Source organism: Hirundo rustica, chromosome 16 (genome assembly GCF_015227805.2).
Source record: "Hirundo rustica isolate bHirRus1 chromosome 16, bHirRus1.pri.v3, whole genome shotgun sequence".
NCBI classification, from domain to species: domain Eukaryota; kingdom Metazoa; phylum Chordata; class Aves; order Passeriformes; family Hirundinidae; genus Hirundo; species Hirundo rustica.
Genome location: NC_053465.1, coordinates 2,899,971 through 2,925,839, shown reverse-complemented (window position 1 = coordinate 2,925,839; position 25,869 = coordinate 2,899,971). Strand labels below are relative to the sequence as shown.

General features: G+C 50.2%; 1 protein-coding gene across 6 annotated transcripts in view; it reads left to right on the top strand.

The window, feature by feature from the left end:
• Positions 1–25,416, top strand: part of PMEPA1 (prostate transmembrane protein, androgen induced 1) — a 266,363-nt gene extending 240,947 nt beyond the window's left edge. For 3 of the 6 annotated variants that reach the window (XM_058422733.1, XM_040080163.2, XM_040080165.2), the window contains 3 exons: positions 18,190–18,344; positions 24,461–24,514; positions 24,601–25,416. In XM_058422733.1, coding sequence (XP_058278716.1) covers positions 18,231–18,344; positions 24,461–24,514; positions 24,601–25,158 — 726 coding nt within the window. In that variant the 5' untranslated portion in view covers positions 18,190–18,230 and the 3' untranslated portion in view covers positions 25,159–25,416. Of the gene's footprint in view, positions 1–1,181; positions 1,221–4,321; positions 4,491–18,189; positions 18,345–24,460; positions 24,515–24,600 lie in introns of those variants that run through there. The other 3 variants (XM_040080162.2, XM_040080161.2, XM_040080164.2) reach the window with 3 other exon arrangements.
• Positions 25,417–25,869: the final 453 nt, after the last annotated feature.

The following is a 25,869-nucleotide window of genomic DNA, read 5'->3' as shown; positions in this document are numbered from 1 at the left end:
AGCCTGCTGTTATTTAGCTGCTGCGGTAATTTCCAGCGACTCTCAGATCCTTAATCTTTTCCTGGGATTAAAAAGTTGCTTTTCTCTGCCCTTCCAGGTGCATGGAAAGTAACTTTTTACTGCTTTATTTGAGAGCAGTGATGTGCTGATATATTCTGTTGAACCTGCAGAGGCAGGAGCAGTGTGAGGAGCGGGCGGTGTGTCCGTGGCCCCAGCGTGCTGTGTCTGGCAGCAGCAGCCTCCCTTGCTCTCGGGTTAAAGGCCACTCTTATAGGCCAGTAGGACTCCTTCCGATCAGACTGTACTAATTAGTAGCAATTAACCATTATCAGTGACAGACAGTTCTTACAGGCTTCATAAAAGAGTCCTGTGTACACGTGTTTCTCGTGCGGGATGCAGAGCTCCCACCCAGCCCTGAATGTCTCAGCTTGCCAGGCACTGGGGAGGATCCATGTCCCGTAATCCCTTCAGTGTTGCAGGCAGTCACACACTGATGGGTGAGAGAGAAGTCATGAGTTGTCTTTTGTTGCAAACTTTTTGCTGCTTTGTTCTCCTCACTTGAAAATACGTCTGTTGGGCATCGCTCCTGGGGTGTTGTGCAAGATTTTGCTGTGGCTCTTCCTCCCCCTCAACCCTCCACAGCCACTGTCCCCGCTGTGGGCACGGGGTGTCAGGAGACCCGAGCTCTCCCCAGGCTCGGCAGCATGTGGGGCTCAGCTCTGTGTGTTCGCAGAGGAGACAATGTGATAAACAGTCCGCCAGTGCCTCGAAGAGCAGAGTGCTGCCCCGGGCCACGGACAGGCAATCCGGCACTGCTGGACGTGGCACGGAGGTCTCTGGGGTGGGCTGAGTGACCCCAGGAACTTAACAAACCTCTGTGAAGCTTTGGCATTGCCATCGGGCGAGATCAGGAGAGCAGTCCTGGGGAAGCAGGGGAGAGAGGAACAGGACCTTGTGTGGCAATGTGTGGTGTGGGAAAAGCAGGTGGGGTCATTACCCAGGAGCGGTGGCACCTCTGGCACCGCTGGCCCTGTGGAGATGGTGGGAGCAGGTGTCTGCTGGCCAGGGGGAGCTCTGCCAGGACGAGTCCCCGGGAGGGGAGCTGGGGTGTGTGTGCAGCCGCTCGGACGTGGCTCCCATCACTGACGGATCCTTTCTGTTTTTCTTTCAAATGTCTCCAGGCACTGAATGTTTAGGTCGCACCTTTCCAGGTAAACTGGGTAAGTGAAGTATTTCAAGAGTTGCCAAGATCTAATTACGAAGGCTGATTGCATGATTGCAGCTGCTGTACCGTAAACACCCCCGGTTACTGCTCACGGAACGGGTGGGACATTGCCTGGCCCGAGAGCAGCAGGTACCTGCTCCTCTGGGGCACAGGGGGACGCAGTGGTGTCTTCAGAGGCTGACTCTGCAAACCTGCTGGGTTTTGTCTATCCGTATCTGGCTGCACTTTGGTAATCCTGGATGGGACTTTTTTTTTTCTTCTGCTGTTCAGTGTAGGAACGTGCTCAAAAGCTGAGTGTCATTTTAAGCACCAGTACTCTTTCGTTTGCTGCTGCTCTGGCAAATTGATGAGCGGTGTTTCATTGAAGAAAGAGACTTTCACTCTATTTTATGAAAGTAGTTGACATCCTGAATCATTTTAAGTCATGGGATGTGGGACTTCTGCTGATTGCGGCCAGAGATGACCACGTTCAGCACAGACAAAACCAGGTGTTGGACGCCCTGTTAAACCAGGCTCCAGGATTTGAGCCTAACCTGTTTGCAAAAGAGCCTTTAAAAGACACTGTTATTATGTTTATGGGTCTGTCTCTCAGTTTAGAATCGAGTTTATGACAGTACCTCAAAACTAAGGTGTCTTTGCTCAAATGTGGTGTCCCAAGCCTGCTGGGGAAGGACCAGCTGAATAAATTGTTAGCAAGTGGTGAATGAATGATTTTTATAAATGGCAAATCAATTGCTATAGAGCCTGGAAAGTCAATAGGGCTTATGACCTTGGCTTATAACCGCACTCAGATCCTTAACATGCTTATAATGCCTACAAATCATTCATTAGGCTTTTATCAAGCATCAATTAGTAAAAGTCATAATCTAAAATAAGAGGAAAGAAAAAGAATTATTTCAGTTCCTTTATTTCGAGCCTGGTTGCACAATTTGGTTGCACAGCAGGATAGTCCTTGCTTATGCAAAGAAGCCGAGAGACACCACCGGTCCCCCAGCGTTACCGTGGTGCAGACATCAGGCAGGGGAACCGCAGGAGCCTGAGGCTGGGATCAGCCCCGGAGCTGGGACACTCACACCAGCCCATCCATAGGGAAACTGTCCTGCAGCAGTCAATGGTTTATTTGCATTTATTTTATATTAATGCCTTAAGATCTCAGCGGATGAGGCGGGCAGAAGGGGCTGCGGTGTCCCAGTGCTCTGAGCAGCTGCTCGGGGTGTTTTCGCTCCAGCAAAAGGTGTTTGGCTGTTGCTCCACGGTTGTAAAACTCACACCCGTTTTCTTGTGCTGCGATTTGGGAAAGCGTGTGAGCGGGGATGTGTTCGAGCTGTGCTGCTCTTCCTGCTTTCCCTGGTCTTCCCATTGTGTGTCTGTGTGTTTGTGCCTCGGGGAGGGAGGCAGAGATGCAAGTGAAAACATGCGGTTTTCTTAGAATATAAATAACAGAAAATGAAGTATAATTTTTGTTTGTTGTCGAGTCATTCCCTGCAGTCTCCAGTTGTTTGCTCCTTTGCTGCACTCCTGTAGTCTTTGGGGTGTTTTTTTTCATCTTACCAGATGGGATACTATTTGGAGTGTGCTGCAGGACACTTCAGTGATCTTGCTGCGGGGTTAATTGTGCGCCCAGCGAAGAGCTGTGCTTGCAGACATCACTGCATGCCCGGGCTTCTGAAAGCCCGGCCTGCCAGACGGGGCTGCCTCTATCAGACGGCTTTTTGCCTCGCCTTTGTTGTCTGGGTCCTTGTCTGCAGCTCCAGCCTGGGCCGGCATTCCCAGACATCACCACCTCCACCACCACCCTCGTCCTCCCGGAGCGTGCTGGTGCTGCCTGCAGAGCCAGAACCCGGGGGAGAGGTGCCCGTGCCCATCCCTGTGCCACCTGGGATAAAGCCCTGCACGTGGTGGCTCAGGACACTGAACCTGGGCAGGGAGCAGCGCTACGTCCCGCAAGGGAGGTTTGGCTTTCACCTTTTTTTGGTTTTTTTTTCTGGGTTTTTAAGGTATTCCACCATCTCCCTGGTAACTAACTCCTGGGTGTCTGTGGTGTGGATGTCAGACTCTTGGATTCCTGTAAATGACTTGTGGATCCTTCTCGTGCCTGCTGAGAGGGAGTGGTTTGGCTGAGCTGCAGGCTCTGCCCGGATCTGTGCCCTGGGGCATGGCCAGGCCCCACCGTGTCCCTTCCATGGGGAGTAAAAGAAGAGGTGCTGCAGTTCCTCGTGGATTTTGTGTCAGCTCTACTGCTTCTCTCAGAGGGTGGCTTGGAAATAGGTACAGAGGGGGAAGGAGAGAATGCCCTCAACAGATGGCTATTCATCTTATTTAGGAGGAGGTGCTTTCCTTGAACTCTGTAGAATCAAAGGGCAGGGTGGAGGGTTTGCACCAAGCGAAATTCACATAGCTAAACATGTAAGTACATGAAAATGTGCGATTTCTTAAAAGTTTGGGTGAATTCTGAGCGAAGCTGGGTCGCGCTCTGCATTCACTGCGATGCTCCCCTGTGAAAATGCCAATGTGCACCATTCTTTATTTTGTTGTTGTGGGTTTGGGCCTTTTGTTATATTAGTCTTAAATGCGTTTGTTTCCATAGCTGCACCGTGCTGATAAAATCCCAGTGTGGGATCTCTCAGTCTCCCTGTGCATGTGCACCAAAAATAAATCCCAGGCAATTGTCAGGAGATGAGCTGCTGCCATGGCAGGTGCCAGGCTGTGAGGAGGTTCTGGCTGGACCCTGCTGAGGCTGCAGGTGTGTGGCATCAGTGCCACCATCCAGTGTCCTGCCACAGCTCCTGGCTCTGCTGGTGCCTCACTAGTCCCAGGGACCTGGAGCACCTGGGGAAGGAGTTGCCACTGGACTGGTGATGTTTTGGAGATGGGGTAGGAAGCAACAGAGGCAGGGGGAGAAGAAAATCCTCATTCCTGGTGAAAGATTGGCCTCTGGTGTCTGCCAGGATACTAAAACTCCTCTCTTGCTCTGAATTCACTGTACTCACCATCAGCTGTTGATAAATCACCCCTCATCAGAAGGAGGTGGGGATTTAATAGCTATTTAAACGATTTCAGTTGCTGGGTCTGGTTTTGCTTGGTGTCAGGCTGTAACTCCAGAGCTCCAGCCTGGAGCTGCCTGAGGTGGCTGCTGGCTGTGCCCAGGGTTGCAGGTCCCCTGTGGAGCGGTGCCACTGGGCCACCGAGTGTCACTGATGCCCGGTGCCACCACGGGTCGCACTGGTTTTACATCTGTACAGCTGGGCTGGAGCTCATCTTCCAGGTATTTACCTTTCCTTCAGGAACAGTGAAACTACAGAGTTTTGTTCTGCCCAGAGTTCTGGTCTGTGGGTTCCCAGGTTTATGTGAGGTCGCTCTCTGTGCAGGGTGTGCTTGGGGCAGCTGCTGCTCCTGCTGCCTGTGCTGGCATGGCGAGGGCATGGGATCACCCCAAAACCTTATCCTGAGAGCACATGGTGGGGGTTGGCCGGGAGTGCTTCCCCTCAGTGCTCTGCCAGGGGTGTCCTTAACCCCCCCGGATGCTCTCTCTCCTTTAATGCATCTTTTAAAGTACTGGGTAATAGTGTTTTCTTTCTGGCAGAGACGAACGAGGGCTTTTAATAGGTCCTTTATTTTCAATTCGTGCAGTTCCCTGGCAGTAACCTGCCATTAGCTCCAGCATTTATTTAGGGTGTTTGTATATTTGTATGTGGGGACCTCAACACTGGGAAGCCAAGGGGTTTGATCAGGGTCACACAAGAAATACGTGTTAAAGCTGGGACTTCGACTTTTTCAGAATGTTGAGCTGACCTCTAGGCTTGGCAGAGAAGGAACATCACGGTTTGTCCCCCTTTAACTGAGCCAGACAGGGAAAGCAGTAAATAGAGGCTCTGTGGAAGGAAGCATATATTTCTTTTTTTACTCTTTTCCTGCTGGCAGTCTGCACGGGGCTGGAATTGCAGGCTCACCGCCTTCAGGAGCGTGAGGATGCTGTGTACGGAATACACGGAGGCAAAGGGAAACCCGGGGCTGGAAATCTGACGGGCTCCTTCACCTCCACGGGTTCCAGCTGCGCCGGGAGGTGGAAGCTGCCGTGCAAAGCCCGCAAACCCCCGTGCTGGGGAGGAGTGGGGGGCTGTGCGTGCCCCGTCCCCGGCAGCGGTGCGGGGCGATGCTGCGGCCGCAGCTGCGGCTGCCTCGCTGCTCCTGCCCCGCAGCGCCTCTGCGCCCGCCTCGTCTGAGCAGCCCCAGTGTGCCGGAGCACAATGCTCCCTTCACTCCCCGTCAGACTGGAGGTCTAGACGCTTTCCCTGCCTTTTGTTGTCAGGGTCACAGGTTAGGGAGCGTTCCCAGCTCCTTTTTTCCCTCCGCTGCTCAGGGGATCGCTCCCCGCGCGGAGTGCTGCGCCGGCCCCTCCGGAGGAGTCACCCCGCTACCCGAACGCGCTCGGGCTTAAAATGATTGTGGCAGCTCCCAGAAAGAAATGTGCTTCTGAGAGGCACTCGGGATCACCCCCACTCCAGTTCTTGCCGGCACAGATGCTCAGCTGACACCAGCTAAATAGAAACCTTTTAGCCCGTGCCAGTAAGTCTGGAGCAAACTGCCAAAAAGCATCGAGGACCAAGTCACAAAACGAAGTCAGGCCGGAGCAAAGTACTTGGAAACGAAGGATGGAACTGATGTGCTCTGTCTCTTGATTTTTAGCACATGAGGTGCTTCAGTCTCCGGGTTGGTTTTTTGTTTGTTTGTTTGTTTTTTTTTCCTAAATACAATGGTGGCATTTAAAAGGTTTTCAGCAGATGCAAAGCAAGTCCCCTAGCAACAAAGGGGAGGTTTTTCCCTTAATGTGGGCCTTTTTTTTTTTTTAATGTGAAGTATTTGTGAAATTTTCCTTCTCCCTTAAAGACCAGTTTGGCTGAAGGACACATTTTTGGTGGCTTTTAGACGTATTTAGAGATGGGACTTGCCCCTGCCCCAGCCCACCCTTGTCAGCCTCACCCTGGCTGCTTCCCCTTGTCTGGAGGAGGGAGGTGCAAAGGAGAGAATGGTTTGATAAAGAAGTTGGGAACAACTTTTTTTTTTTCTTCTTCTTCCTGGCAAGAAGACATAACAAAAAATTGGCAGCTTCATGCTTTTTAATATTGAATTAAAATCTATTAAATAGTCTCAGAGAGCCAAAACCTGGAATTGCTGTTAGGCACTGCTCTTGGTGAAGGGAAATGCTTCTGGATCTGGCTCACTTCTGCATTTTGTGTGTGTGTGTGTGTGTATCATGTGTGAAGAATGAGTCTGTGAAGCTCAAATAGAGGTTTTAAATAGAAATAATGCTGGCAGCTCTTTCTCCCTGAATCCAGGGCTATTATGCATCTGGCTCTTGCCAACATGAATTGCAGAGGAAGTTCATGTGAACTCCATGGCTGATTTGACAGCTGCACAGCCATGGTGGGTTCAAAGCCCAGGCACTGTTGAGCAGAAGTGATGACACTTTTTGGTGTTTGTTCTTTTCAGAGCGTGAGGGTGGAGCAAGGGAGCCTATTTCCCACCCCAGTCCTGGCACACGCAGGGACGGGCACACTGAGCAGTGGTGGCCCAGCTTTTTCCCCAAAGCTTTATCCCAGATGCTTCCACTCTGAGGGGAATGTCACTGATTTGTGCAGCCTGGGGGCATGAGGGGGACACAGACCATCCCAATGGCAGTGGTGGAGACCCCAGAGCCCCCAAACCTGTCCCTCTCTGCCCCTTCCCTGCGGGAATCCTCATGGACCTGTGAGCAGTGGGAACAGTTTGGGGTTAATTCCTCTGCAAACCCGCAGTGCAGCGAGTGATGCTGCTCGTACATCGTGGCGTGGGGGGAAATAACGTTAAATTAAACTCTCCGTAAGGGAAGAAAAGCATCCAGCCCCATTCTTTACTGCTCATTTTAGTAATTTCTTCCAGATAACCTACACATCTGTGTCAGTGCAATTAAAGCAGAAATTCTGTCTAATGAACAGTTGTAGCCCTTGGGCTATTGCGGAATGAACAATGAAGTTGGAAACAGTCTTATTAAAATAATAATTAAGAAACAAGGGTTGGGAGACAGAGGGAGGTGCAGATGAGGTGGTGGTGGGATGCTATAGGGTGAGGAGCAGAGAAGAACTGAATTCAAGCTGGTTCTGGCCTTCCAGGGGTGACTCCCTCCCCTGCAGAAGGGTCTGGGCAGTGAGCTGGGACCCGGGGCTGGGCACGGGGAGATGCCAGGGACACGTGCTCGAGCCATGTCACAACTCAACAGTCTCTCAGGCCAGTCTTGCACTGGGCTGGAAGCGTTGGCCAGGGGTGGCTGTGGCCTGGCCCTGTCACGGGCAGCGTTTGCCCTCCTGTTCAGCAGATCAGCGATTTCACCTGTGTATTTTATTTTGAGGCTCTTTTTTGGTTCTTCAATAGTTGATAAAGCTCAGAGAGGAAGGAGAGTGTTTCTTGTGTTAGACTGGATTATGGTTTGTTTTGCTTTTTCCAGAAAACCATCCTTTCTCAGTAAAAAAAAAACCAAAAAACCAACACTGCACACCCACATAGTTTGCTTTAACTTTTCTTTTCTTTTTTTGCATTCCTGAGGCCTGGAACTGAGCAGGCTCAGCTGTGTCCGTGATGGGGACTGGCCAGTTTTTCTCATGTGATACAGTTTATTCTTTTGTTTCTAAGTAAATAAAAACAAAAAATTCCTTTTCAGTGTTGTTAACCCTTGGGATTTTAATAGTGTTTCTCCGCGAGTCATCATTTTATGCCAATAAATCAGTTAAAACTTGGAGCTAGCTTTTTCGAACTTAATACACTCCTGTTTAGAAATGCATGTGCTGCATAAAGCTACTGACATCTCAGATTAATAAAATAAATAATAAAAAAAAGGCAAATGCTGTAAAAAAAAAAAAGGAGGCCAGACAAATCCCACTGGAATGATACATTGGAATGATTTTAGTGGGATTTATATCTATGAGCTGTGGGGGTTTTGTGGTTTTTTGGTTTTTTTTTCTTTTGAAATGGTTGTGAACCAGAGTGATTACTTATCATTTTCATTTTAACTCCATCTGACAAATCGTTTTAGATGGAGAAAGCAATACTGCGTCTTTAAATGGCTACTCTGTCAGCGCATCTTGCAGGGCTTTAAATGCCCTTTGTTATCGCAGTCTAGACAGGACGCAGGCGGAATATTTGATATGTTATAAGGCAGAGATGTGACAAGGTTGAATTAATTTACTGGCTTATTTAAAGCTGAATTTCAAAACATTTTTTTCCTTACAAACTTGTCTTTTTCTCTCTCTGTCCTATATTTTTTTTATTTTTTTTTTCCCCCCTGAAGTTCATGCAGTATGTTTCAACTGTTTAGACTGGGAGAGGAGACATTGGCTTACTGCAGCCTGCAGTACTTTAATTGCCCTTTTTATGACTGTCTAGACATCATGCAGATGCATGTTTGTGGTGAGAAGACATTTCCCCCTCTGGTTATACGATAGTCTGCAACCTTTACATTCCCTATCTCCTTACCCCCTCTGCCTTGGAATGCGCTTTACTCCCTCCATCCCTGAAAATCACTTTTTTCCCTTCACTCTTATTTTTCGAAGGACGCTTCGGCTCCCGTTTTCCTGCCCTTTCCCGCACGCTGGCGTGCAGGGGACGGAGGTGTGAGGAGGGGCCGGCTCTCGGGTGTCGCTGCCCCGGGGGTGTCCCCGCCGCGGGTGCGGGTCCCGCTACGAGCGCACGCATCGGCGGCCTTTGAATGGGTGCGGAGTTTTAGTGATGCAAATCGGCGCATTAATTAACCCCGTCGCTATAGCTACTGCTTGATTGTTAAACGCGCTGAAAAGGGGTGGGGGGGACACGAGGCTGGTGTCCGTGGATAATCCTCCCGTCGGTGCTGTGCCCTCTCCCGCCCCGCCGAGCGCCCTGCGCCCGCCGCGGGGCAGCTGCCGCCCGCAGCCCGCATCCCGGCGGGCAGGTGGCGGGGCAGGCCCGGCCCCACCGCGGCCCGGACGGGCCAGCCGGGGCTCCACCGCCTCCCCCCGAGCCCATTGTGGGCGCTGACCCGGGGGTCGGCTCCCCGCAGCCTCCCTTGCCCTGCGTATCCGGGGATGGGACGGGGGAGCGGCACAATGGGGCGGCAGGAGGGACGCAGATGGGCCGGGATGGAGATGCTCGGGGGAGGGAGCGGAGCACCCCGGGATGGGGATAGGGATTCTCAGAGAGGGCAGGGAAACCCGGGATATGGATGAGCCGGGGAAGGGGCAGAGCGCCCCGGGATGGGGATTCTCAGAGAGGACAGGGATCCCTGAGACGGGGATGAGGATGCTCGGGGGAAGGGGCAGAGCACCCCAGGATGGAGATTGGGTTGCTTGGGGAGGGCAGAGAACCCCCAGCATGAGGATGCTCAGGGAAGCCCAGGATGAGGATGTTCAGGAAGGGCAGGTGACCCCAGCCCTGTTCCTGGCCCCAAACCCCATCTGTGCCTGGCCTTCTCTTTGTGTGTGCCCTGAAACCTGCACATGCAGAACCCCCCAAGGAAACAGACTTCCCAGCAGATCTGCTGTGGGAGTTAAAACCTTTCTCAGGCTGTTGCTGCAGCTGAGGTGGAAGTAAATTTATTACCTTTAATTTTGTCAGATTTGGGGCGGTTGTACTCACCTCCCCCATTCACTCTGGTGTGTGTGTGTATATATATATATAGATAGATACAATTTTTTTTTTCACGTCTCTGTGAGAGTGTGCTCATGCATTCGCTCCCATCTGCTGGTAGCGACCAGTTCAGACCAGTTCAAGAACTGAACTTGAATCCTGCAGTGACCAGACACAGTGTGCCTTGTCTGGGCATTTGCATGCGTTTTGCATATTTTTTTCCCTGCGATGCATAATTTTGCCTGTAACTTAAGATTGTCCTTGTTCCCTGGGAGTAGCTTGCCTTGTGAAAGGTCACTCCTCTGGCGAGCGGGAGCTGCACAGTGGCACAGATGATAACGGCGCTTGGCAGAAGCAGAGCAGGGAGCGTTTCCCGTTTTTTGGCCCTGGAGCGTGCTGAGGAAATCCGGTCGCAGTTCCAGCTCCGTCGTGACCTGTGTGGCTTTGGCCAGCTTGCTCAATCTGGGTTTCGACAGCCGTCTGCGAGGCAGGGCAGCCCCTGTGGCACTGCTGCACGGGGCTGCGTGTCCTGGAGCCCCCGGGGGAGCTGCAGCCTCAGGACAGGGCACGGCAGGGTCCCCGGCACCGTTCCCAAATGTCAGGGGGCTCCTCGGGGCTGTGCTGGTTGATAAGTGAGGCGGTGCCAGGGAGCCGTGCTGGTACGGAGTAGAAACGCTGGAGGAGCACAGGTTACCCAGCCACAGTTTGGGGTGTTTCGTGGCTTTTCTGCTCCTCAGTCGTGTCCCTGGGCCGGGTGCTGGGTGTGAGTTGCCGGACACCGTGGCAGGGGTTAGTTGGGTGCTGGCACCAGGGCACCTGGAGCTGCTTTGGGCTCTGACTGAGCGCACTGGGAATTGGCCCGCGGATGGTTTCCCCAAGAATAAGTGGAAATGGAAATGTTCTAGGGGACAGCCAGGGTGGAGAGACCCCTGGTGAAAGCCGGTGCATAGAGCATTTGTTCAGCTGGGAGAGGCTGTGTTTGATGCTGATGATGCCATCCACAAACGCCCGTGCCGGCCCCGCCAGCTGCTGTGCTCTGGGGTGTCCCACACGGAGCGGGACAGCCTGTGCCGTCTCCCTGCCCTGCTGCTGCCTGCCTTTCTGTGAGCACAGCAAGTGCAGCCTGCTGGGTCCTCGTGACCGCCAGAACTCAAGGCGCCTTGTAGTGCTGGGCTGGGTGACAGATGAGTCCCACATTCCCTGGTGTCCCCGCGGCAGCGGGAGGAGGGAGCAGGCTCCGGCACCGCTGCGTGATGCAGCGCAGGTGGATGCAGCTGAGGGAGGCTGCAGGTGCCCTGTCAGCGAGAGGCAGCTCTGCTGCAGCGGGAGACAGGGCTGGGAGGAAGCTGGAATCAGAAACCCAATCCCTGTAATTGCTGTTAGCTTTCTGGAGAGGGGGCAAAGCAAAGCCCTCCCTGCATGGAGCACTTGCTCTCCTTGGAGCGTCCGCGCCTGGCAATTTGTCTGTCGAAACAGATGTGGGCAGCGACAAACATCTATTTCTATAACTAGAAACAAATTTGGTAATTGCCTCTTTCAACAGGACTTGCTCAAGCAGGAAATGAAATTCCTAAATGGCAGTTAGCAAAAGTATTTATAGCTAAGTTCATAAATGAGATGTGCTTTCCTTTGTCATGAGTTGCTGCTGGGTGGAAGGAAAAAAAAAAAACCTCTACAGTAGCAAGCCACATAATTGATCAGGAGTGTTTCCAGGGTATACACAAATACTTATTTATTAATGCATTTATTTTTACTGGCTGTTAGAAATACCCCTGACGAACAAAACCTGTTTGGTCTTTCAGGGTCAGCTGGTGGGGTTTGATCTGGATATTGTGTGCTGGGTTTTTTTCACTCATTGTTTGGTAGATTTTTTTTTTTTTTCCCCCTGGTTCAGGCTATTTATGATTGCAGATGGTAAACTATAGTTCTTGTGTCTCTCTCTCCTGGTGCTCTTGTTCAAAGGGGTGGGTGATATTCTGCCCTCACCCCTGCCCAGACATTATCCAGGCCTGATGCTATTGTACTTGCCCTGGGGAAGCTGGAGATTTTTTGGATGATCTCAGCTTAGTGGTGGCCATGAGCCCTGCTCAACGTTTTCTAGTGAGCCCTGCTCAACGTTTTCTAGTGAGCAAGCAAATTTACCTGTCTTTTAAGTGCAGAATCAAAATGACTTTATTCTTTTAATGCAGTTCAGCTGTTCTCACCCTTGTGAGTAACTTCAAAAGCCACGTACTCCTTCCAGTCATCTCAGTAGGCTGGGATCAGCCTGTGTGTGAACTACCTTGTGTAAAAATCCTGGAAAAGAGGAGGGTGGGAGAAATAGGCGCAGAAGAGAGAGAAGGGGTTGGCATACACAGGATTTCAGAATGTCCCAAAGAACCTTGTTAGTTCTCATTGCTCTGGGGGAGCTGTTTCATGTCTTCAGGAGTTTCTCTAAACACGTGTCCGGCTGTCAGGTCTCTGCTCCGAGCCGGGAAGTGTCCTGGCTGGCACAGCTGCTGACCCCAGCTCTCAGTTTGTCATTTCCCTGTAAAAACTGAGTTCTGCCATGCTGATCCTGCCTCTCTGGCCCTGGGATGCGTGTCCCACTCCCTGCAGCTGCCACCGAGCTCAGGAAGGTCACCTTCTGAAAACAGGCCCAGTGGTGCAGCCAGGACAGTTGCTGTGTTTTTTTTAAGCACTAAAAAAATGTTCTGAGGCCCAACCAGTCTGATATTTCTGTGACTATTAAGCATGAAATGGGGCTGTTTCCTTTAAAACAAACAAAAATGGGGGTGGGGGGATGAGGCCATCATTTGCCAGTGACTCAGAGGATGTGATGCTTGATTACCTGGGGTGGCATCTGAAGAAAAGGAACTGTATTAAATACAGTTACAACCCAAGGCTTGGCAGTATGAACAGGACTTCTTGAGCCCTAGCCCCTGTTTTCCAGCAATATTTTTTTTCAACTGGCTCCTTTTCTAAGTCTCACTTGCTCCCTGCCCTTCTGCCCCATCTCAGCCTGTCACCACTGCCTCGCACAGAATAATTTCTGCTCTCTGCATCGGAATTGACTGAATCCAGAAATGAAGTTTAGCTGTTAACCGTACTGATGATGCATGAAGCAGGCCCAGAATGATCTCTCCCCAGCTGTCCTGCCTGTTGGCACAGGCCCCATCCTGGTCCCTTTGATGCCTTGGTGCTGCTGCAGCTTCAAGGTGCTGCCAGTCACGGCCTCAGTATCAGTATTGAGATCATATTCTGTATCTATCTGCAGTTCTTCCCGTGCTGTCCTGTAAACAAACACAATTGCTGGCGATCTGATTTACCCTTCCTATCTGGTTTTATGGAGGTATTAGAAGATAAACGTAGCAGATGCTAATACAAAAATAGTGCAGTAATGACTTTGCCTGCTCTGATTGTTTCTAAGATGACCTAGCAGATGAGCGAGGGTGAGTAATCTGCCATCTGAAGTTCTTTGTTCTTTCATCTCTTCTTTGCTGTCCACAGCCTCTGAGAGGGAGAACCCTCTTTAAGGAGAGTTAGAATATGTGTGAGTGTGTAAAAATGTGTAAGAGTGTGTGGGTGAGTTTGTAAGTGTGTGTGTAAGAGAGAGTGTGAGTGTATTAAGAGGGTGAGGGGTTTTTAACTTTTTTTCCTTAGGGAGTTATGGCTACATTTCTTCATCTTAGCCGTTATCTCCTGAATAATTTCACTTCTCATCACTTCTCACGTGATACACAATTCCAGTACATATAGAAATTGTAATTGAAGCTCGGGGATGACTGGTTTGACCGGCAGATGTGTGTATTACCTGGCTGAAAGCACAGGTCATCTTGGCTGAGACCCTGCCTGTAAACTGTTCTGTCCACCTGTAAATGATAGCTGGAGTGTCTGAAATGATTGCAGCAAAATACAGGGTTTAGTTTGTAGGGGTTTTTTTCTCCTTTATACTTGTGGTGGTTTGGAGAGTTTGTCTTCTGCAGACATACTCTGTGTGGAAGGAAGAGCATTAATAAAGTTTATAGGAAGCATTTTATGAACTGAAATGTAGCTGTAAAAGGCAAGGCAATGCATTTAAGGTGTAACACAGCCTCACCTCCCCTGCGGCTGTGAGGGTGCTCCCAGCATCACCATTGACTCAAATCACTCTCCCTCCTTGTAAATATATTAATTAATTTGAACCTGTGGGTGCCAGTATTTTGTTTATAAGGACTGGAGGAAGCTCCCAGATTCACCTTCCTGCAGCAGCTTCTGTGGAGCCCTGAGTGTGGTCTGCAGCGGGACCAGCACCTCATTTATGTGTGGACCCACACATAAATCCATGAATTTCAGACACTTTAGAGCTTTATGGTCTTAGTGGCTGGGCAGCAGGGTGGGCAGCAAGGATGTGAGCTTCTTCTAAATCCGGGAGAGTGGAGTCCAGAGGCTTTGGGAAGCAGAATATCTTTATCACTCATTAATACCCCTCCATAATCCGCTGCGATGCCCTCGTCCAAGGCGTGGTTTGAAGTGGCAGGCGAGCAGTGAACGTGAAGAACGGGACGTGACCAGAGCTTCTCCTTGGTCACGAACACCCCGTTTCAGGGTGGTGAGAATCTGGGGGGGAAAAATGCTTCGTTGCAAAAGAGTTGCACGCACGGTGCCCGGCTCCCGGAGCTGCCGCGTCTAGACAGAGAATACGGAAAAGCAGGTTGTGTCACTTAAATGTGATGTCTGAACCTGTTAGTTTGAAATGTATTCTGGAATAAAAATTATGCAAAATTAAATTAGTGTGACCTTGCTTTGCATTTGGAGGCGGAATATGCCCATCTTGTAAAGCCTAGTGCATTTATAACACTTCCCTTGGGGAAAATTACAGAGAGAAATGGAATGAGGTCTCTACTAATTGAAAAGTGACAATGATTAGGAAGCCAAATACAAAATGTGTTGAGTATTTTTTTTTTTCTTGTTTTGTTGTGTGTGTGTTTTTAAGAATACCAGTAGAATTATAAATTATGTGCTTTGCAGTTTGGCTTGTTTTTCATTCCCCAAAGGCTTTTTATTAGCATAGCAGCTGAATTGCACTTGTATAATAACATATTAACTCAAACTTTGGGTTTTTAATGATCTTTCTTCATTAGTTTGACTGAGCTGCTTGGATAAAAATCTTACTGAGTATATCCAGCTTTCCAGTGTGTTGGGTTTGTTTTCCCTTCTGCAGAAAAGAAGCCCACGAGGACAAGTTAAAACAGAGGGAGGGTTGGCAGAAACTTTGGTGCCTCGAGTGGGTATGAGTCTCTTGAAACATGAAAAGCACAAATTGAGTGTGTGGGGTTGTTTTTTTTTTTTTGGTTTGGTTTGACTTATATTTTATTTTTTCCAAAGGCCAGATTGGGCAACCTGAGTGTTCTTGGGATTAAAGCTCATCTCTGCATATGATGGGTTTGCTCCTGGGCATGGTATGGCTGGGCTGCTCCTCAGAGCCTGTGCTTCCGTAGGGATGGGGCAGGAGGAGCATCCCAGCTGGAAAGCAGCATCCCCTTTGTCCTGGTAATCATCCTGTGCCTTCCTATTGCACCTCTTGGTGGGCCTTGTGTAATCCCGGATTACAGCAGTGCTGAGGGATGGGTGAGATGCTGGTGTCTTGTCCCAGATGCTGATGGAATTCCCACCCTTTCTTGTGTCTGTGTGTGCAGGGAGCCTGGTTTGGGTCATTTGTAAGTGCCACATCTTGTGTGGTCCTTCCTGGGAAGGAGTTGGGGCAGCACTTCCCAATGGCCAAAACTTCACCTGTGTCCCTGAAGCACCAGCACCAATTTAGCAAGGTTTGGTTCATTTAAGGGATCTCTTGTCCTAGGAAAGGAACTTTTTGTTTTTACTACTACTTTGCCCTGTTTTTTCTTTAGAAGTATAACCCCATTTAACAGAAAAGGAAGTTTTCCATCACCGGCTTCATTTATATTTTTTCTTGTGTTTTCTTACCGTGACCAAAGCACATGCTGCATTTTGAGGCTGAAGTGACTCATCATCTTAAAAACATTGGGGGATTTTTTTTTTTTTATTTTATTTATTTTTTTTCTTAGTTTTTTCTTTTCCATAATGATTTGTGCAAAAGATGGGCTCTGCACCCAGGCTGGGTGGCTGCTGTGGTGCCCACGGGGAGGGCAGGCACAGGGGCTCTGGGGTCTGGCTCCCAGTGGGTGACCAGAGGAGCACCCAGGGGAGCTGTGGGGTGCCCTGTGCCTGGCTGGGGTGCTGGGGCTTCACCCTGCTGGAGGCTGGGGAGATGCTGTCAGTGCTCAGTTACAGCTGGCACCAGGACACGTCTTTGGGATGTGTAGGGACACCCCTACACAGTGGGGGTGACATGGGAAGAGTCACTGTGCCTTTTTTTTTAAATGGTTTTGCACCATCCGCTTTCCCAGCCCTTTAGGTTTTGGTGTGTTTGTGCCTGTGGTCGGTCTGAGTTCTGCTCAGAAGCAACGAGCTCCTGTTCCAGCCAGTTCCTCCAGCACAGGGCACCAGGGGCAGCTTTTGGGTCCCACAGATAGATGAGCTGTGCTGCTTTAGGGCTGGATCAAATTTTGGGGAATGTGGTTTTCTTCCATGCTCTTCCTCTCACAGTGGCACTGGGAAACTTGTTGGGGTTGCTGTGAAAGACCCAGAGCTTGTCTTTTACTCTAGCTAAAAAGCATTTTTGAGGCAAAACTCCTGTACAGTGGTTGGCATTTAATCCCTCTCTTCCCACCCCATGTGCAACCTTCCAGAGTGGAGGCAGCTGTGTTTTAGGGGTGCTGGAAAGATCTGGGTTCAAAGTCCCTCATCCATCCAGCTCGAAGTGCCAGATAAGGCTCCTGCTTTCAAGGCATAATTCTGCTTTCTGCAGGCAGTGGGCAGAGCTGCTGGAGCATTTTGGGCAGTGGCAGAAATAGCTGCTGTTTAGCAGAAAGAGATCCAAGGTAACTGGCAGCGCTCACCACCTGGACTGTTTTCTTGACATTTATTTGCTTTTACTGGCACTCAAATGCCACCTGTCAGGAGAAAACTTTCCATTAAAAAAAGAAAACCCAACAAAACCAAAACAAACAAAAAAAAGCCCCAGCGAAAACCCTAATGAATGTGCCTGACTCAGCAGAAGCCCCCCCAGCTGGTATGAGCGGTGCCCTTTGAGATCTGATGGGCCTTGCTGTGTGTCTGCAGATATATATTTGTGTGTCTGTATGGATTAAATATAGCTGGCAGCATCCACCATAGCTTAGGGCACGGCTTTCCCAAACTGGATTTTATAGCTGTCACTGCTGAGAAGCAAACAAAGTGTAAATCCCTGGAATGATTGAATTTTGCTGTCCGGCCCTTCCTTTACACTGGAGTTGCTGCTGCCCAGTCCTGGGCACTGCTGGCATGAAGGGAGCTGGGGGGAGTGACTGAGCAGTTTGGGAATGGCATGTACTCCCTGGGCACCAAATTCATGGAAATAATGACCCAGCACAATGTTTGCCTCCGGTACTCAATTTTCCTAAGCCTCAGAGAAGGTGTGAGGAATTATTTCCTTAGGAAATTTTAGGAGCGACTCCTCGCCGCCTGCTGCCAAGCGTCTGCAGAGTTAACCGGATAGTCTGTTGTTTGCTCTCTCCTGTTTGTTTGGAGGGCTTTTGGCAGTTTTCCTCTCTGCCAGTTCAAGCCACTCAAGCTGCCGCTGTCAGCTGGCCGAGCCCTGAGCCCAGGGCTGTCTGGAGCTGCGGGATGCGGCCCCGTGGCAGACGCATCGCACCCATCTGGCGTCTCACCCAAAAGCAGGAGGTGTCCCAGCCTGCTTCCTGTGCAGGGTGGGCAGCCTCGGAGACGGGGGGCTGCCTGCTGTGCTGTGCTGTCCCCTGGGCCACCGCTGTCTGACCCCTGGGACAGGGCAGGAATGTGCTGAGGAGGGCTCAGTCCCGTCCTCCCCGGAGCGGTGGTGACGGGAAGAGAACTGCAGGAATTTAGCTTGCGTTTAGCTGAACTGTTTCATTAGGATGAATTATGTTGGTTCGTGGCTCTGCAGCCCCAAGAGAGGCGCTGGGATGCTCCTGGTTTTGTGCCCAGCGCTGGGGACACCCAGGAGGTCTTTGGGAAGTCCAGCTTGTGATGCAGCCGGGAAGTGCTCTGCAGTATAGATTGTCTGCAAAGATCCCTCCTGGAGAATCTTCTGTGACCCTGAAAAAGTGAATGGGTGAGGTTTTTGTGGGCTCAGGGCACACAGAGCCCGCGTGTGAGAGCTGTAACAGGGAGGGTGCAGTGTTGTCAGCGATGTCTCAGCCACTTCAGTTGTTCCTGCGCTCAGTTACCTGCTGTTTCCTGGTGGCTCAAAGTCTGTCTGTCTGTCTCTCTTGCAGCGGAGTTGGAGTTTGTACAGATAATCATAATCGTGGTGGTGATGATGGTGATGGTGGTGGTGATCACGTGTCTGCTGAACCACTACAAACTCTCTGCGCGATCCTTCATCAGCCGGCACAGCCAGGGCAGGCGGCGAGACGAGAACCTCTCCTCAGTAAGTCACACCCTGCTCTTCCAGCCACGCAGGCCAGCTTATGTTTGGTCCTAGCATCCTCTGTCTCTGTTACTGGGGGTGAGAGGGCATTTTGGGGTCACCTGGCTCTTTAGGGTGCTGTGTGTGCTTATATGTGGACAACCGTAGCATCTGCCTTTACCTTGAGCTTTGAAATTCAGATTTTACATTAGTAAAGTGACTGCACGAGGCTGTTCTGGACATGTCCTGTTCCTGAAACCACCACTCCTGGCTGGTTGGGGTTCATATGCCTTGGTTTAGCAGTCCCAAACTATCCAGTCCTTTGGCTCCAGTTAGAGTCTGAAGTGACTTTATCAAAACTTCCTGCCTGCCCTGCAGAGAGCAGCAAATCCTGACTGGCTTGCTCCAGTTTTTACCAGCGCTGCTGCCACTACTGCAGTGGAAGGGGCAGAAAATACTTGGCGGCCAGACAAGCAGAGCTCTCTCCACGGGGATGTATGAGAGGGTCTCTAACCCAGGCCCCAGCTTCATAAAAGGAGAAACATGTGAATTGTACCTCTGACAGGGGTTTGAGGGGATGCCAGCCTCGAGGCAGGTGTTGTTTCATGCAGTTCCCTCAAATGCAGTGGCTCAGAGAGACTTAGAAGGATGTAGAGAGGAAAGGCATCACATTTTCGTGGAGGGTGAGCAGGTACTGTTCACTGCTGCCTCCGTGGCTCTGTCTTCAGTGCAGGGATGTCTTGTACTGATACTTCTCTTTTTTAGCATTCACCCTGAAGGCTCTTAAATGTGGCTTTAAACAGGGCTCCCTCAAGGTCACTGCTGCCTGCTCCCTCCTCTGCAGGCTGCCAGGGCAGGCTGGACACACCCTGTGGGGTGTTCTGTGTGGGGCTGTGCCCCCCTGAATCAAACCCGTACTTGCTACAGGAAAAAGATCAAATACGGGGATTGCTCAGGGTTTGTTTCCTTCTATTTTCCTATTTTCTTTCCTCTCTCTTTTTTTTTTTTTTGAGAGAGGGATATCTCGGATCTTTCACTCAGCCAGCCTTCAGTGCAGTTGCAGGCTGCCCAGGGCTGTTCCTCGTAGCTGCTGTTTTTGTCACCCACCACGAGCAGCGCACAGCAGTGAGGGGGATGCCCCGTGGGAAGGAGAGCTGTGCAAACCCCAGCCCCATTAACCCCCCTCGCTCCGTGGGCTGTGGAGCTGCTCTCCAGAGGGCATGGCGTGATCCCAGCTCGGGGTCGTCTGTCGGTGCTGCAGCGGGATCGGGGTGCTGGGAATGCCTGATCCCACGGGATGCCTGATCCCACGTTAAAGCAGCTGGTGTGAGGGTGGAGATGGCTCAGGCACCTCCTGCTTTGGGGATCAGAGCTCAGCTCCCCACACATATCCCAGCTCCACATGGAAATCTTACGTTCCTCTTACGGTCCCGTGCTCCCACTTCCAGCAGCAGCAGAGTGTGGGCATGGGAGCACATGAGTTATTTAAAATAGCAGAAACGTTGTTTTCCCATTTTCAGACTCTTTTCACTGTATTATCATGTCCAGAATGCTTTACCTGCACAATGATAAATGTGTCGTTTTATATTTTCAAAGCAAAGTTCGGATCAAGCCCTCTTTATTTTAACACAGTAATTTCTCTGGCCTGCTTTTTATTTTCTTTAAAAAGAGTTAAGAAGGCTAACGTGGAAAGAAGAGAGAAAATCACACAGTGATTGACCCAAAATTTCAGGTCGAATGAAAAATTGACTCCTTAAAAAAACAATTCCTTTTCCCCCTTTATTATTTTTCTCTATTTTAAATTCTACCAGGCTGAAATTTCCAGCCATTTTTTGGCTCAGCTCTGTTACTAATTCAGCCTTCAGACACATCAGTGATTAAATGGCTTTTCATCAGCGTTTGACATCTGTGCCTCTGCTCAACCCCAGTGAGGATGTGGAGTCTTGAAAACCTTTTTTTGGAGCTAAGGAGAGAAATAGGAATGCATAATTTTGGTTGTTTTACTTTTTGCCATCGTTGTGGTTGTTCCCCACCTCCCTGCCCTGTCCTTGCTGTGCGTGCAGCACTGATGGAGTGGCAGCAGAGATTCCCTGTGGTCCCAGCACCCTCCTGATGGGACAGAGCAGCCCCTGGTGCGCTAACGAGCGGGAAGCTCGTTACACTGGGATCCAGCATAATAAAGACCTTAAAGGCAGCAGCACCTCTCAGACTCAGCACAGCATGTCTGTCAGTGGAAAACAGCTCCAGTCTGAAGGAGGGCTGGAGCCTGGCGGGCAGAGGCCACCCTGGGCTGGATACCGGTTTATGCAATCCATTAAACTTGCACTGAACCGGTGTTGGGCATTTTAAATCCCAAACTTCATTTTGGTGCCGTGACCGCAGACGGGCACTGGAGCTGCATTCACGCTTTTCATCTGCTGAAATATTAAAGCAGTTCATCCCATGGTCAGGATGCTGCTGGGTCTGCTGGAGCTGTCCTTTTTTGTTGCTGTAGCTCAAAAATTACAGCTGAAGGAGAAATTAATTTCCCTAAAGGGTTTTTTTAATGTGGCTCTCGCTGGCGAGCAGTTTTTGTATTACTACATGCATTTCTCCATCACCGTTCTTGCTGTACTTAAACTCTGTCTCCTCATGTCAAGTACCTTTTATTTTCCTGAACTAAGAATATTTAAGAAATGCTACTGATAACTTTTTTTGCTATGAGAATGGCACTGTCCCTGCACCTTTGGAACAGTGGTATCCCGCTCCCCTGAGAAAAAGCAGTGTAAGTGCAATTTCCAAGCACACTTTTGTCCCCCAAAATAGAAAATGAGTTTTCCTTGAAGGCTCAGAGACTTAATCTGTACCATGCAGCTTTACAGAGAAAATTCTCTGACATCGCTAAAACAGGTAGTTCTAAAAAAGCTGAAGATTGATGTCTAAAAGGAAATGTAAAAGTAATTTTAGGTTCTGCAGCAAGTCCTGCAATACTTGTGGAGGCTTTTACAGCTGTTTTGCTCACCAGACAGCAGAATTTCACCTTCCGTTTCAGAAGCCTGTGGCTTTCTAGACTGTTCATTGTTGAGATGGATTGAAGTCCTAAATATTCTGAAAATCAGAGGCGGGTGAGGAGAGGCTGAGGGTTTGCAGTGATGTTGTTTCTGCAGTTTCGCTTGGCTCCGTGGGGCTGTGGAGCCATCCCAGGGCCACAGTGAAGGCTAAGAGCAGGGATGTATTCTGTCCCTGAGGCTTTGCCCTCCTCTCACTACTGATTTCCAGCCGCTTTAATCTCACTGTGGAGTTTTTAGGGGAGCTGAGCTCTCCCCAGCTGGGTTCCATGGTAGTGTGTGAGGTGGGGTTGGTGCTGAGGAGCACTGGGTGCCTGTGGTCGGTCAGCCGTGGGCACAGGAGCATGGCCAGGCCCTGGAGTCCTGGGAGAGGTGCTTAAAAATGGCTGCAGAAATCAGCTCCTCCAGAAAATGGGTCTCCTGCCTGCTCCTTCTCCTCTCTGCACATCCCATTTTAGTGCTGTTTCCGCTGGTTTGCTACTCTCACATCCACGTGTTGCCCAGGGCATCATTCCTGGACCTCATCCCTTCAAACAGATGAATGGTGTGTGAGCCAGAGCTTTGATTCCAAACACACGGGCAGGATCCTGGGGCAGGCTCTGGGTGAGTGGGCACGGAGGGGCAGGGCACGTTTTGGGTGGAGCAGCCCTGCCCGTCACCTGCCACAGCAGGATGTCCCAGCTGAGCCTGGCAGGGCTGGGAAGCCCCAGGCTGCAGCCACCCTCGTGGGAGCTGGCTGACATCGCTCCCGGGAAAGGGGGGAGCAGATGGGATATTGCCATGGCACTGCCCACTGCCAAGTTAAATATAAAACATCTAGCAGAAGGCAGCAGGGTACTCGCTGCTCAGGAAGTCTGCCACGGGGGCACGGCAAAGTAAACACAATTTTGGGAGTGCTTCCCGCTCCTGCCCACTGCTTTTGCTGTCCTTTGGGACGAGGTGACAGGCTGGCAGCGCCTGTGGTGGCACTGGAAATCCTCCCTGGGATGAGGTGACAGGCTGGCAGCGCCTGTGGTGGCACTGGAAATCCTCCCTGGGCCCTTTGGTGTCAGCGCCTGAGCACAGAGTTGGAGGTGGGGATTTGTCCCGTGGCAGATGCAGTTCCTCTTGGATCTTTTGGCTGCTGGAGGATTTTGACTGCAGACTCGCCCTGAAGGCAAGAAATCCATGGAAAATGGACCAGACTAAACAGTGGATGCCTGTGTAAACAGTTGCAGTTGGAGTCTGGAGGTCTGGAATGGAACAGGGTTGTCTTGCTGGGGAAGGGCCGTGGGGCTGCAGCTCAGGCAGCGCATTCCTCAGCTGTGCTCGGGGAAGGTGCTGGCATTGTGGCACTTCACCTCTGCTCCAAGGAGATGCTCCTGAAAAAGCCGTGGAGAAGGGGGAAGACTCTGGGTAGTCTCATTTCCATTTAAATTGCTGTTTTCCTTGCACCAGCCCTGCCGTGAGGTTTCTGTGCAGAGCTGAGCTTCAAAACCCAGAACCTGATGGATTCTCCCCACGTGCTGTGCCAAAGGAGAAAATACATTCCAGCATTGGGGGAAAATGAGAAAACAGGAGGGTGGGGGATATAATGGGTGGTTTCTCGGGAGATTTTAATGTGGTGCTGGTGCTGTGTTTGGGGCAGGTGGAGAAATAGGAGTTCTCATGGGAGGGAGGTGTGTGGTTTGCTCAGACCCAGCCTCTCAGTGCAACACTTCAGGGGAAAAAGGGGGTTTCTTTTTCCCCTGGTATCTTTTTTTTTCCCCACTGGTGCCAAATACTTCTGCCTGTGCCTGGCTTACTAGTGCCAGAACTGGATATTCACCTGCAAGGAACTGGGAAGTTCCGAGTTATAATTACAAGCCTTCTGGCTGTTTTCCTCCAGCTCTGCCTGCCAGAGGGATGTTGCTATATGTGAATATTAGCAATATTTAAATATTGCAGTTCCTAAGGCAAAAAAGTCTGGGGTGAACTGTGCGTGCTCAGAGTATCACCAGCAGATGGGAAGAACCTTTGTTTGTTTGTTTTGATCATGAATAGTAAACTACGCTCAGGGTTTGGGGGAAATTGTGGCTTCACCGTGCCTGGGGTTGTTGGCGCTGAGGTTTGGATCTCAGGATCAGAGTGATGCTTGCAATGTAAGAAAGTCTCTGTGCTTCAGTCTCTCAGTCTATTTAAGCCAAGGACCACTTACTCTTTGGGGAAAAAATACTCTGAAACCATCCTGTTGCTACAGAGTTTTTTTGGGTTTTTTTTTAGCTGAATCAAAATTAGGCTGAACATTTGGTTATTCACTTATTATCTTTATTTTCCCATGATGTCCGTGGTTGTGAGCATCAGAATGTGGGCGTGAGGGGTTTTTTTTTGTTTGTTTGATTTTTGTTGATTTTTTTTTTTTTTTTTTTAAATCTTGTCATTATTTCATGGAGCTTTTTTTTTTTTTTTTTGATGTCTTGTGAATCACCCACGGCTCATGGATCACAAATTGAAAAATACTCCTCTGGCATGTTTGAACCGGGGAAAGAACTGTGCTGGGGGTGTGGGGGCGGGAGGGGGGAAGTCTGCAAACGGGAGAGGGTTCTCATCATTCATTCTGCACACGATCCATTAAATGGAGACGGAGGTGCGAGGGGAGGGAAGTTTTGATCTGAAGGGGTGCGAGGGGAGGGAGGTTTTGATCCGAAGGGGTGCGAGGGGAGGGAGGTTTTGATCCGAAGGGGTGCGAGGGGAGGGAGGTTTTGATCAGAAGGGGTGCGAGGGGAGGGAGGTTTTGATCAGAAGGGGTGCGAGGGGAGGGAGGTTTTGATCAGAAGGGGTGCGAGGGGAGGGAGGTTTTGGTCCGGAGGGGTGCAAGGGGAGGGAGGTTTTGATCCGAAGGGGTTGTTCCAGTGGTGATGAGGTGACACAGGCATGCACATGGATGCACACGATGCCCAGCACACACGATCCTAACTGGAGATGCTGGTTGGCGTTGGTGCAGGCTGGGCAGGAACGCGTTGGTGGCGGTGTCTTCTCTGGGTGACGCCTGGCACATGCTGTTGGCAGAAGGGGCTTAACCCACCCCCGGCATCAGACTCACCCTGCCCTCTCTTGTCCTTTCCCACGCAGGAGGGAAGCCTGTGGCCTTCGGAAAGCACCGTGTCGGGGACCGGCATCGCCGAGGTGAGGCCGCCGCCCGTCCCCGCGTCGCGCCGTGCCGCGGCCCCTCGCGCCTCCTCTCACGCTCTTTTCCCTCCTCTCCCTTCCAGCAGCAGATCTACACCCCGCGGCCCAGCGAGCGCCTGGCGGTGCCCTCCTTCCTGCAGAGGGACCGCTTCAACCGCTTCCAGCCCACCTACCCGTACCTGCAGCACGAGATCGACCTGCCGCCCACCATCTCGCTGTCGGACGGCGAGGAGCCCCCGCCCTACCAGGGACCCTGCACGCTGCAGCTGCGCGACCCCGAGCAGCAGATGGAGCTCAACAGGGAGTCGGTGCGGGCCCCCCCAAACAGAACCATCTTCGACAGTGACTTGATAGATAACTCCGTGTTCGGGGGGCCGTGCCCCCCCAGCAGTAACTCTGGCATCAGCGCCACCTGCTACGGCAGCAGCGGCAGGATGGAGGGGCCGCCGCCGACCTACAGCGAGGTGATCGGCCACTACCCCGGCTCCACCTTCTACCAGCACCAGCAGAACAACAACGGGGTGCCCCCCATCTTGGAGGGCAGCAGACTCCATCCCTCACAGATCAATGGCCTTGAGAGCACAACGACGACGACGGCGTGGAACAAAGAGAAAGAGAAACAAAAAGGGCACCCCTTTTAAAAAAAAAAATAAATAAAATTATATTAAAAAAAAAAAAGGCAAAAAAAAAAGGCAAGAAAGTAAATGAAACACTCTGCACTTCTCGTTGAAAGAAAAAGGAGAGAGAGAGAGAGAGTTGAGGAAGATAAGCAAAGAAATAAAAAAAAAAGCCCTTCCCCATCTCTCCGTGTATAAATATTTACTCGTTATGTCTGGTCTGAATGCACAAGCCTACCAAGCTTGCAAAAACATTTCTTTATTGAGCTGTGTCTAGACGTTTAAAAAGGAAAAAAAAAAAAATCAACTGTAGTCTTTTTTTTTTGTTTGTTTCTAGTTGGGCTGTGTGTGAATGCTTTTTTTTTTTGTTTTGTTTGATTATTTCACTTATCTTTAAAAACAAAATATTTGCACAAAAACCATTTTGTTTAAAGATCTGCAATATAAATATATAAATATATATTAAAAATAAGAGAAAGTGTATGTGTAAGGAGCAGGAGTATTTTTGTATTAGAAGAGGCCTATTCAAAAAAAAAAAAAAGTTGTTTTCTGAACTAGAAGAAAAATGGCAATTTTTTTGAGTGCCAACTCAAAAAGCATGTATTACATTGTAAAAAAACAAAAAACAAAAAAAAAAAAATCAAAAGCAGGGGTTTAGAGTTATTTATATAAATGTTGAAATTTTGCACTATTTTTTAATATAAATATGTCAGTGCTTGTGTTGGTCAAAGCCTC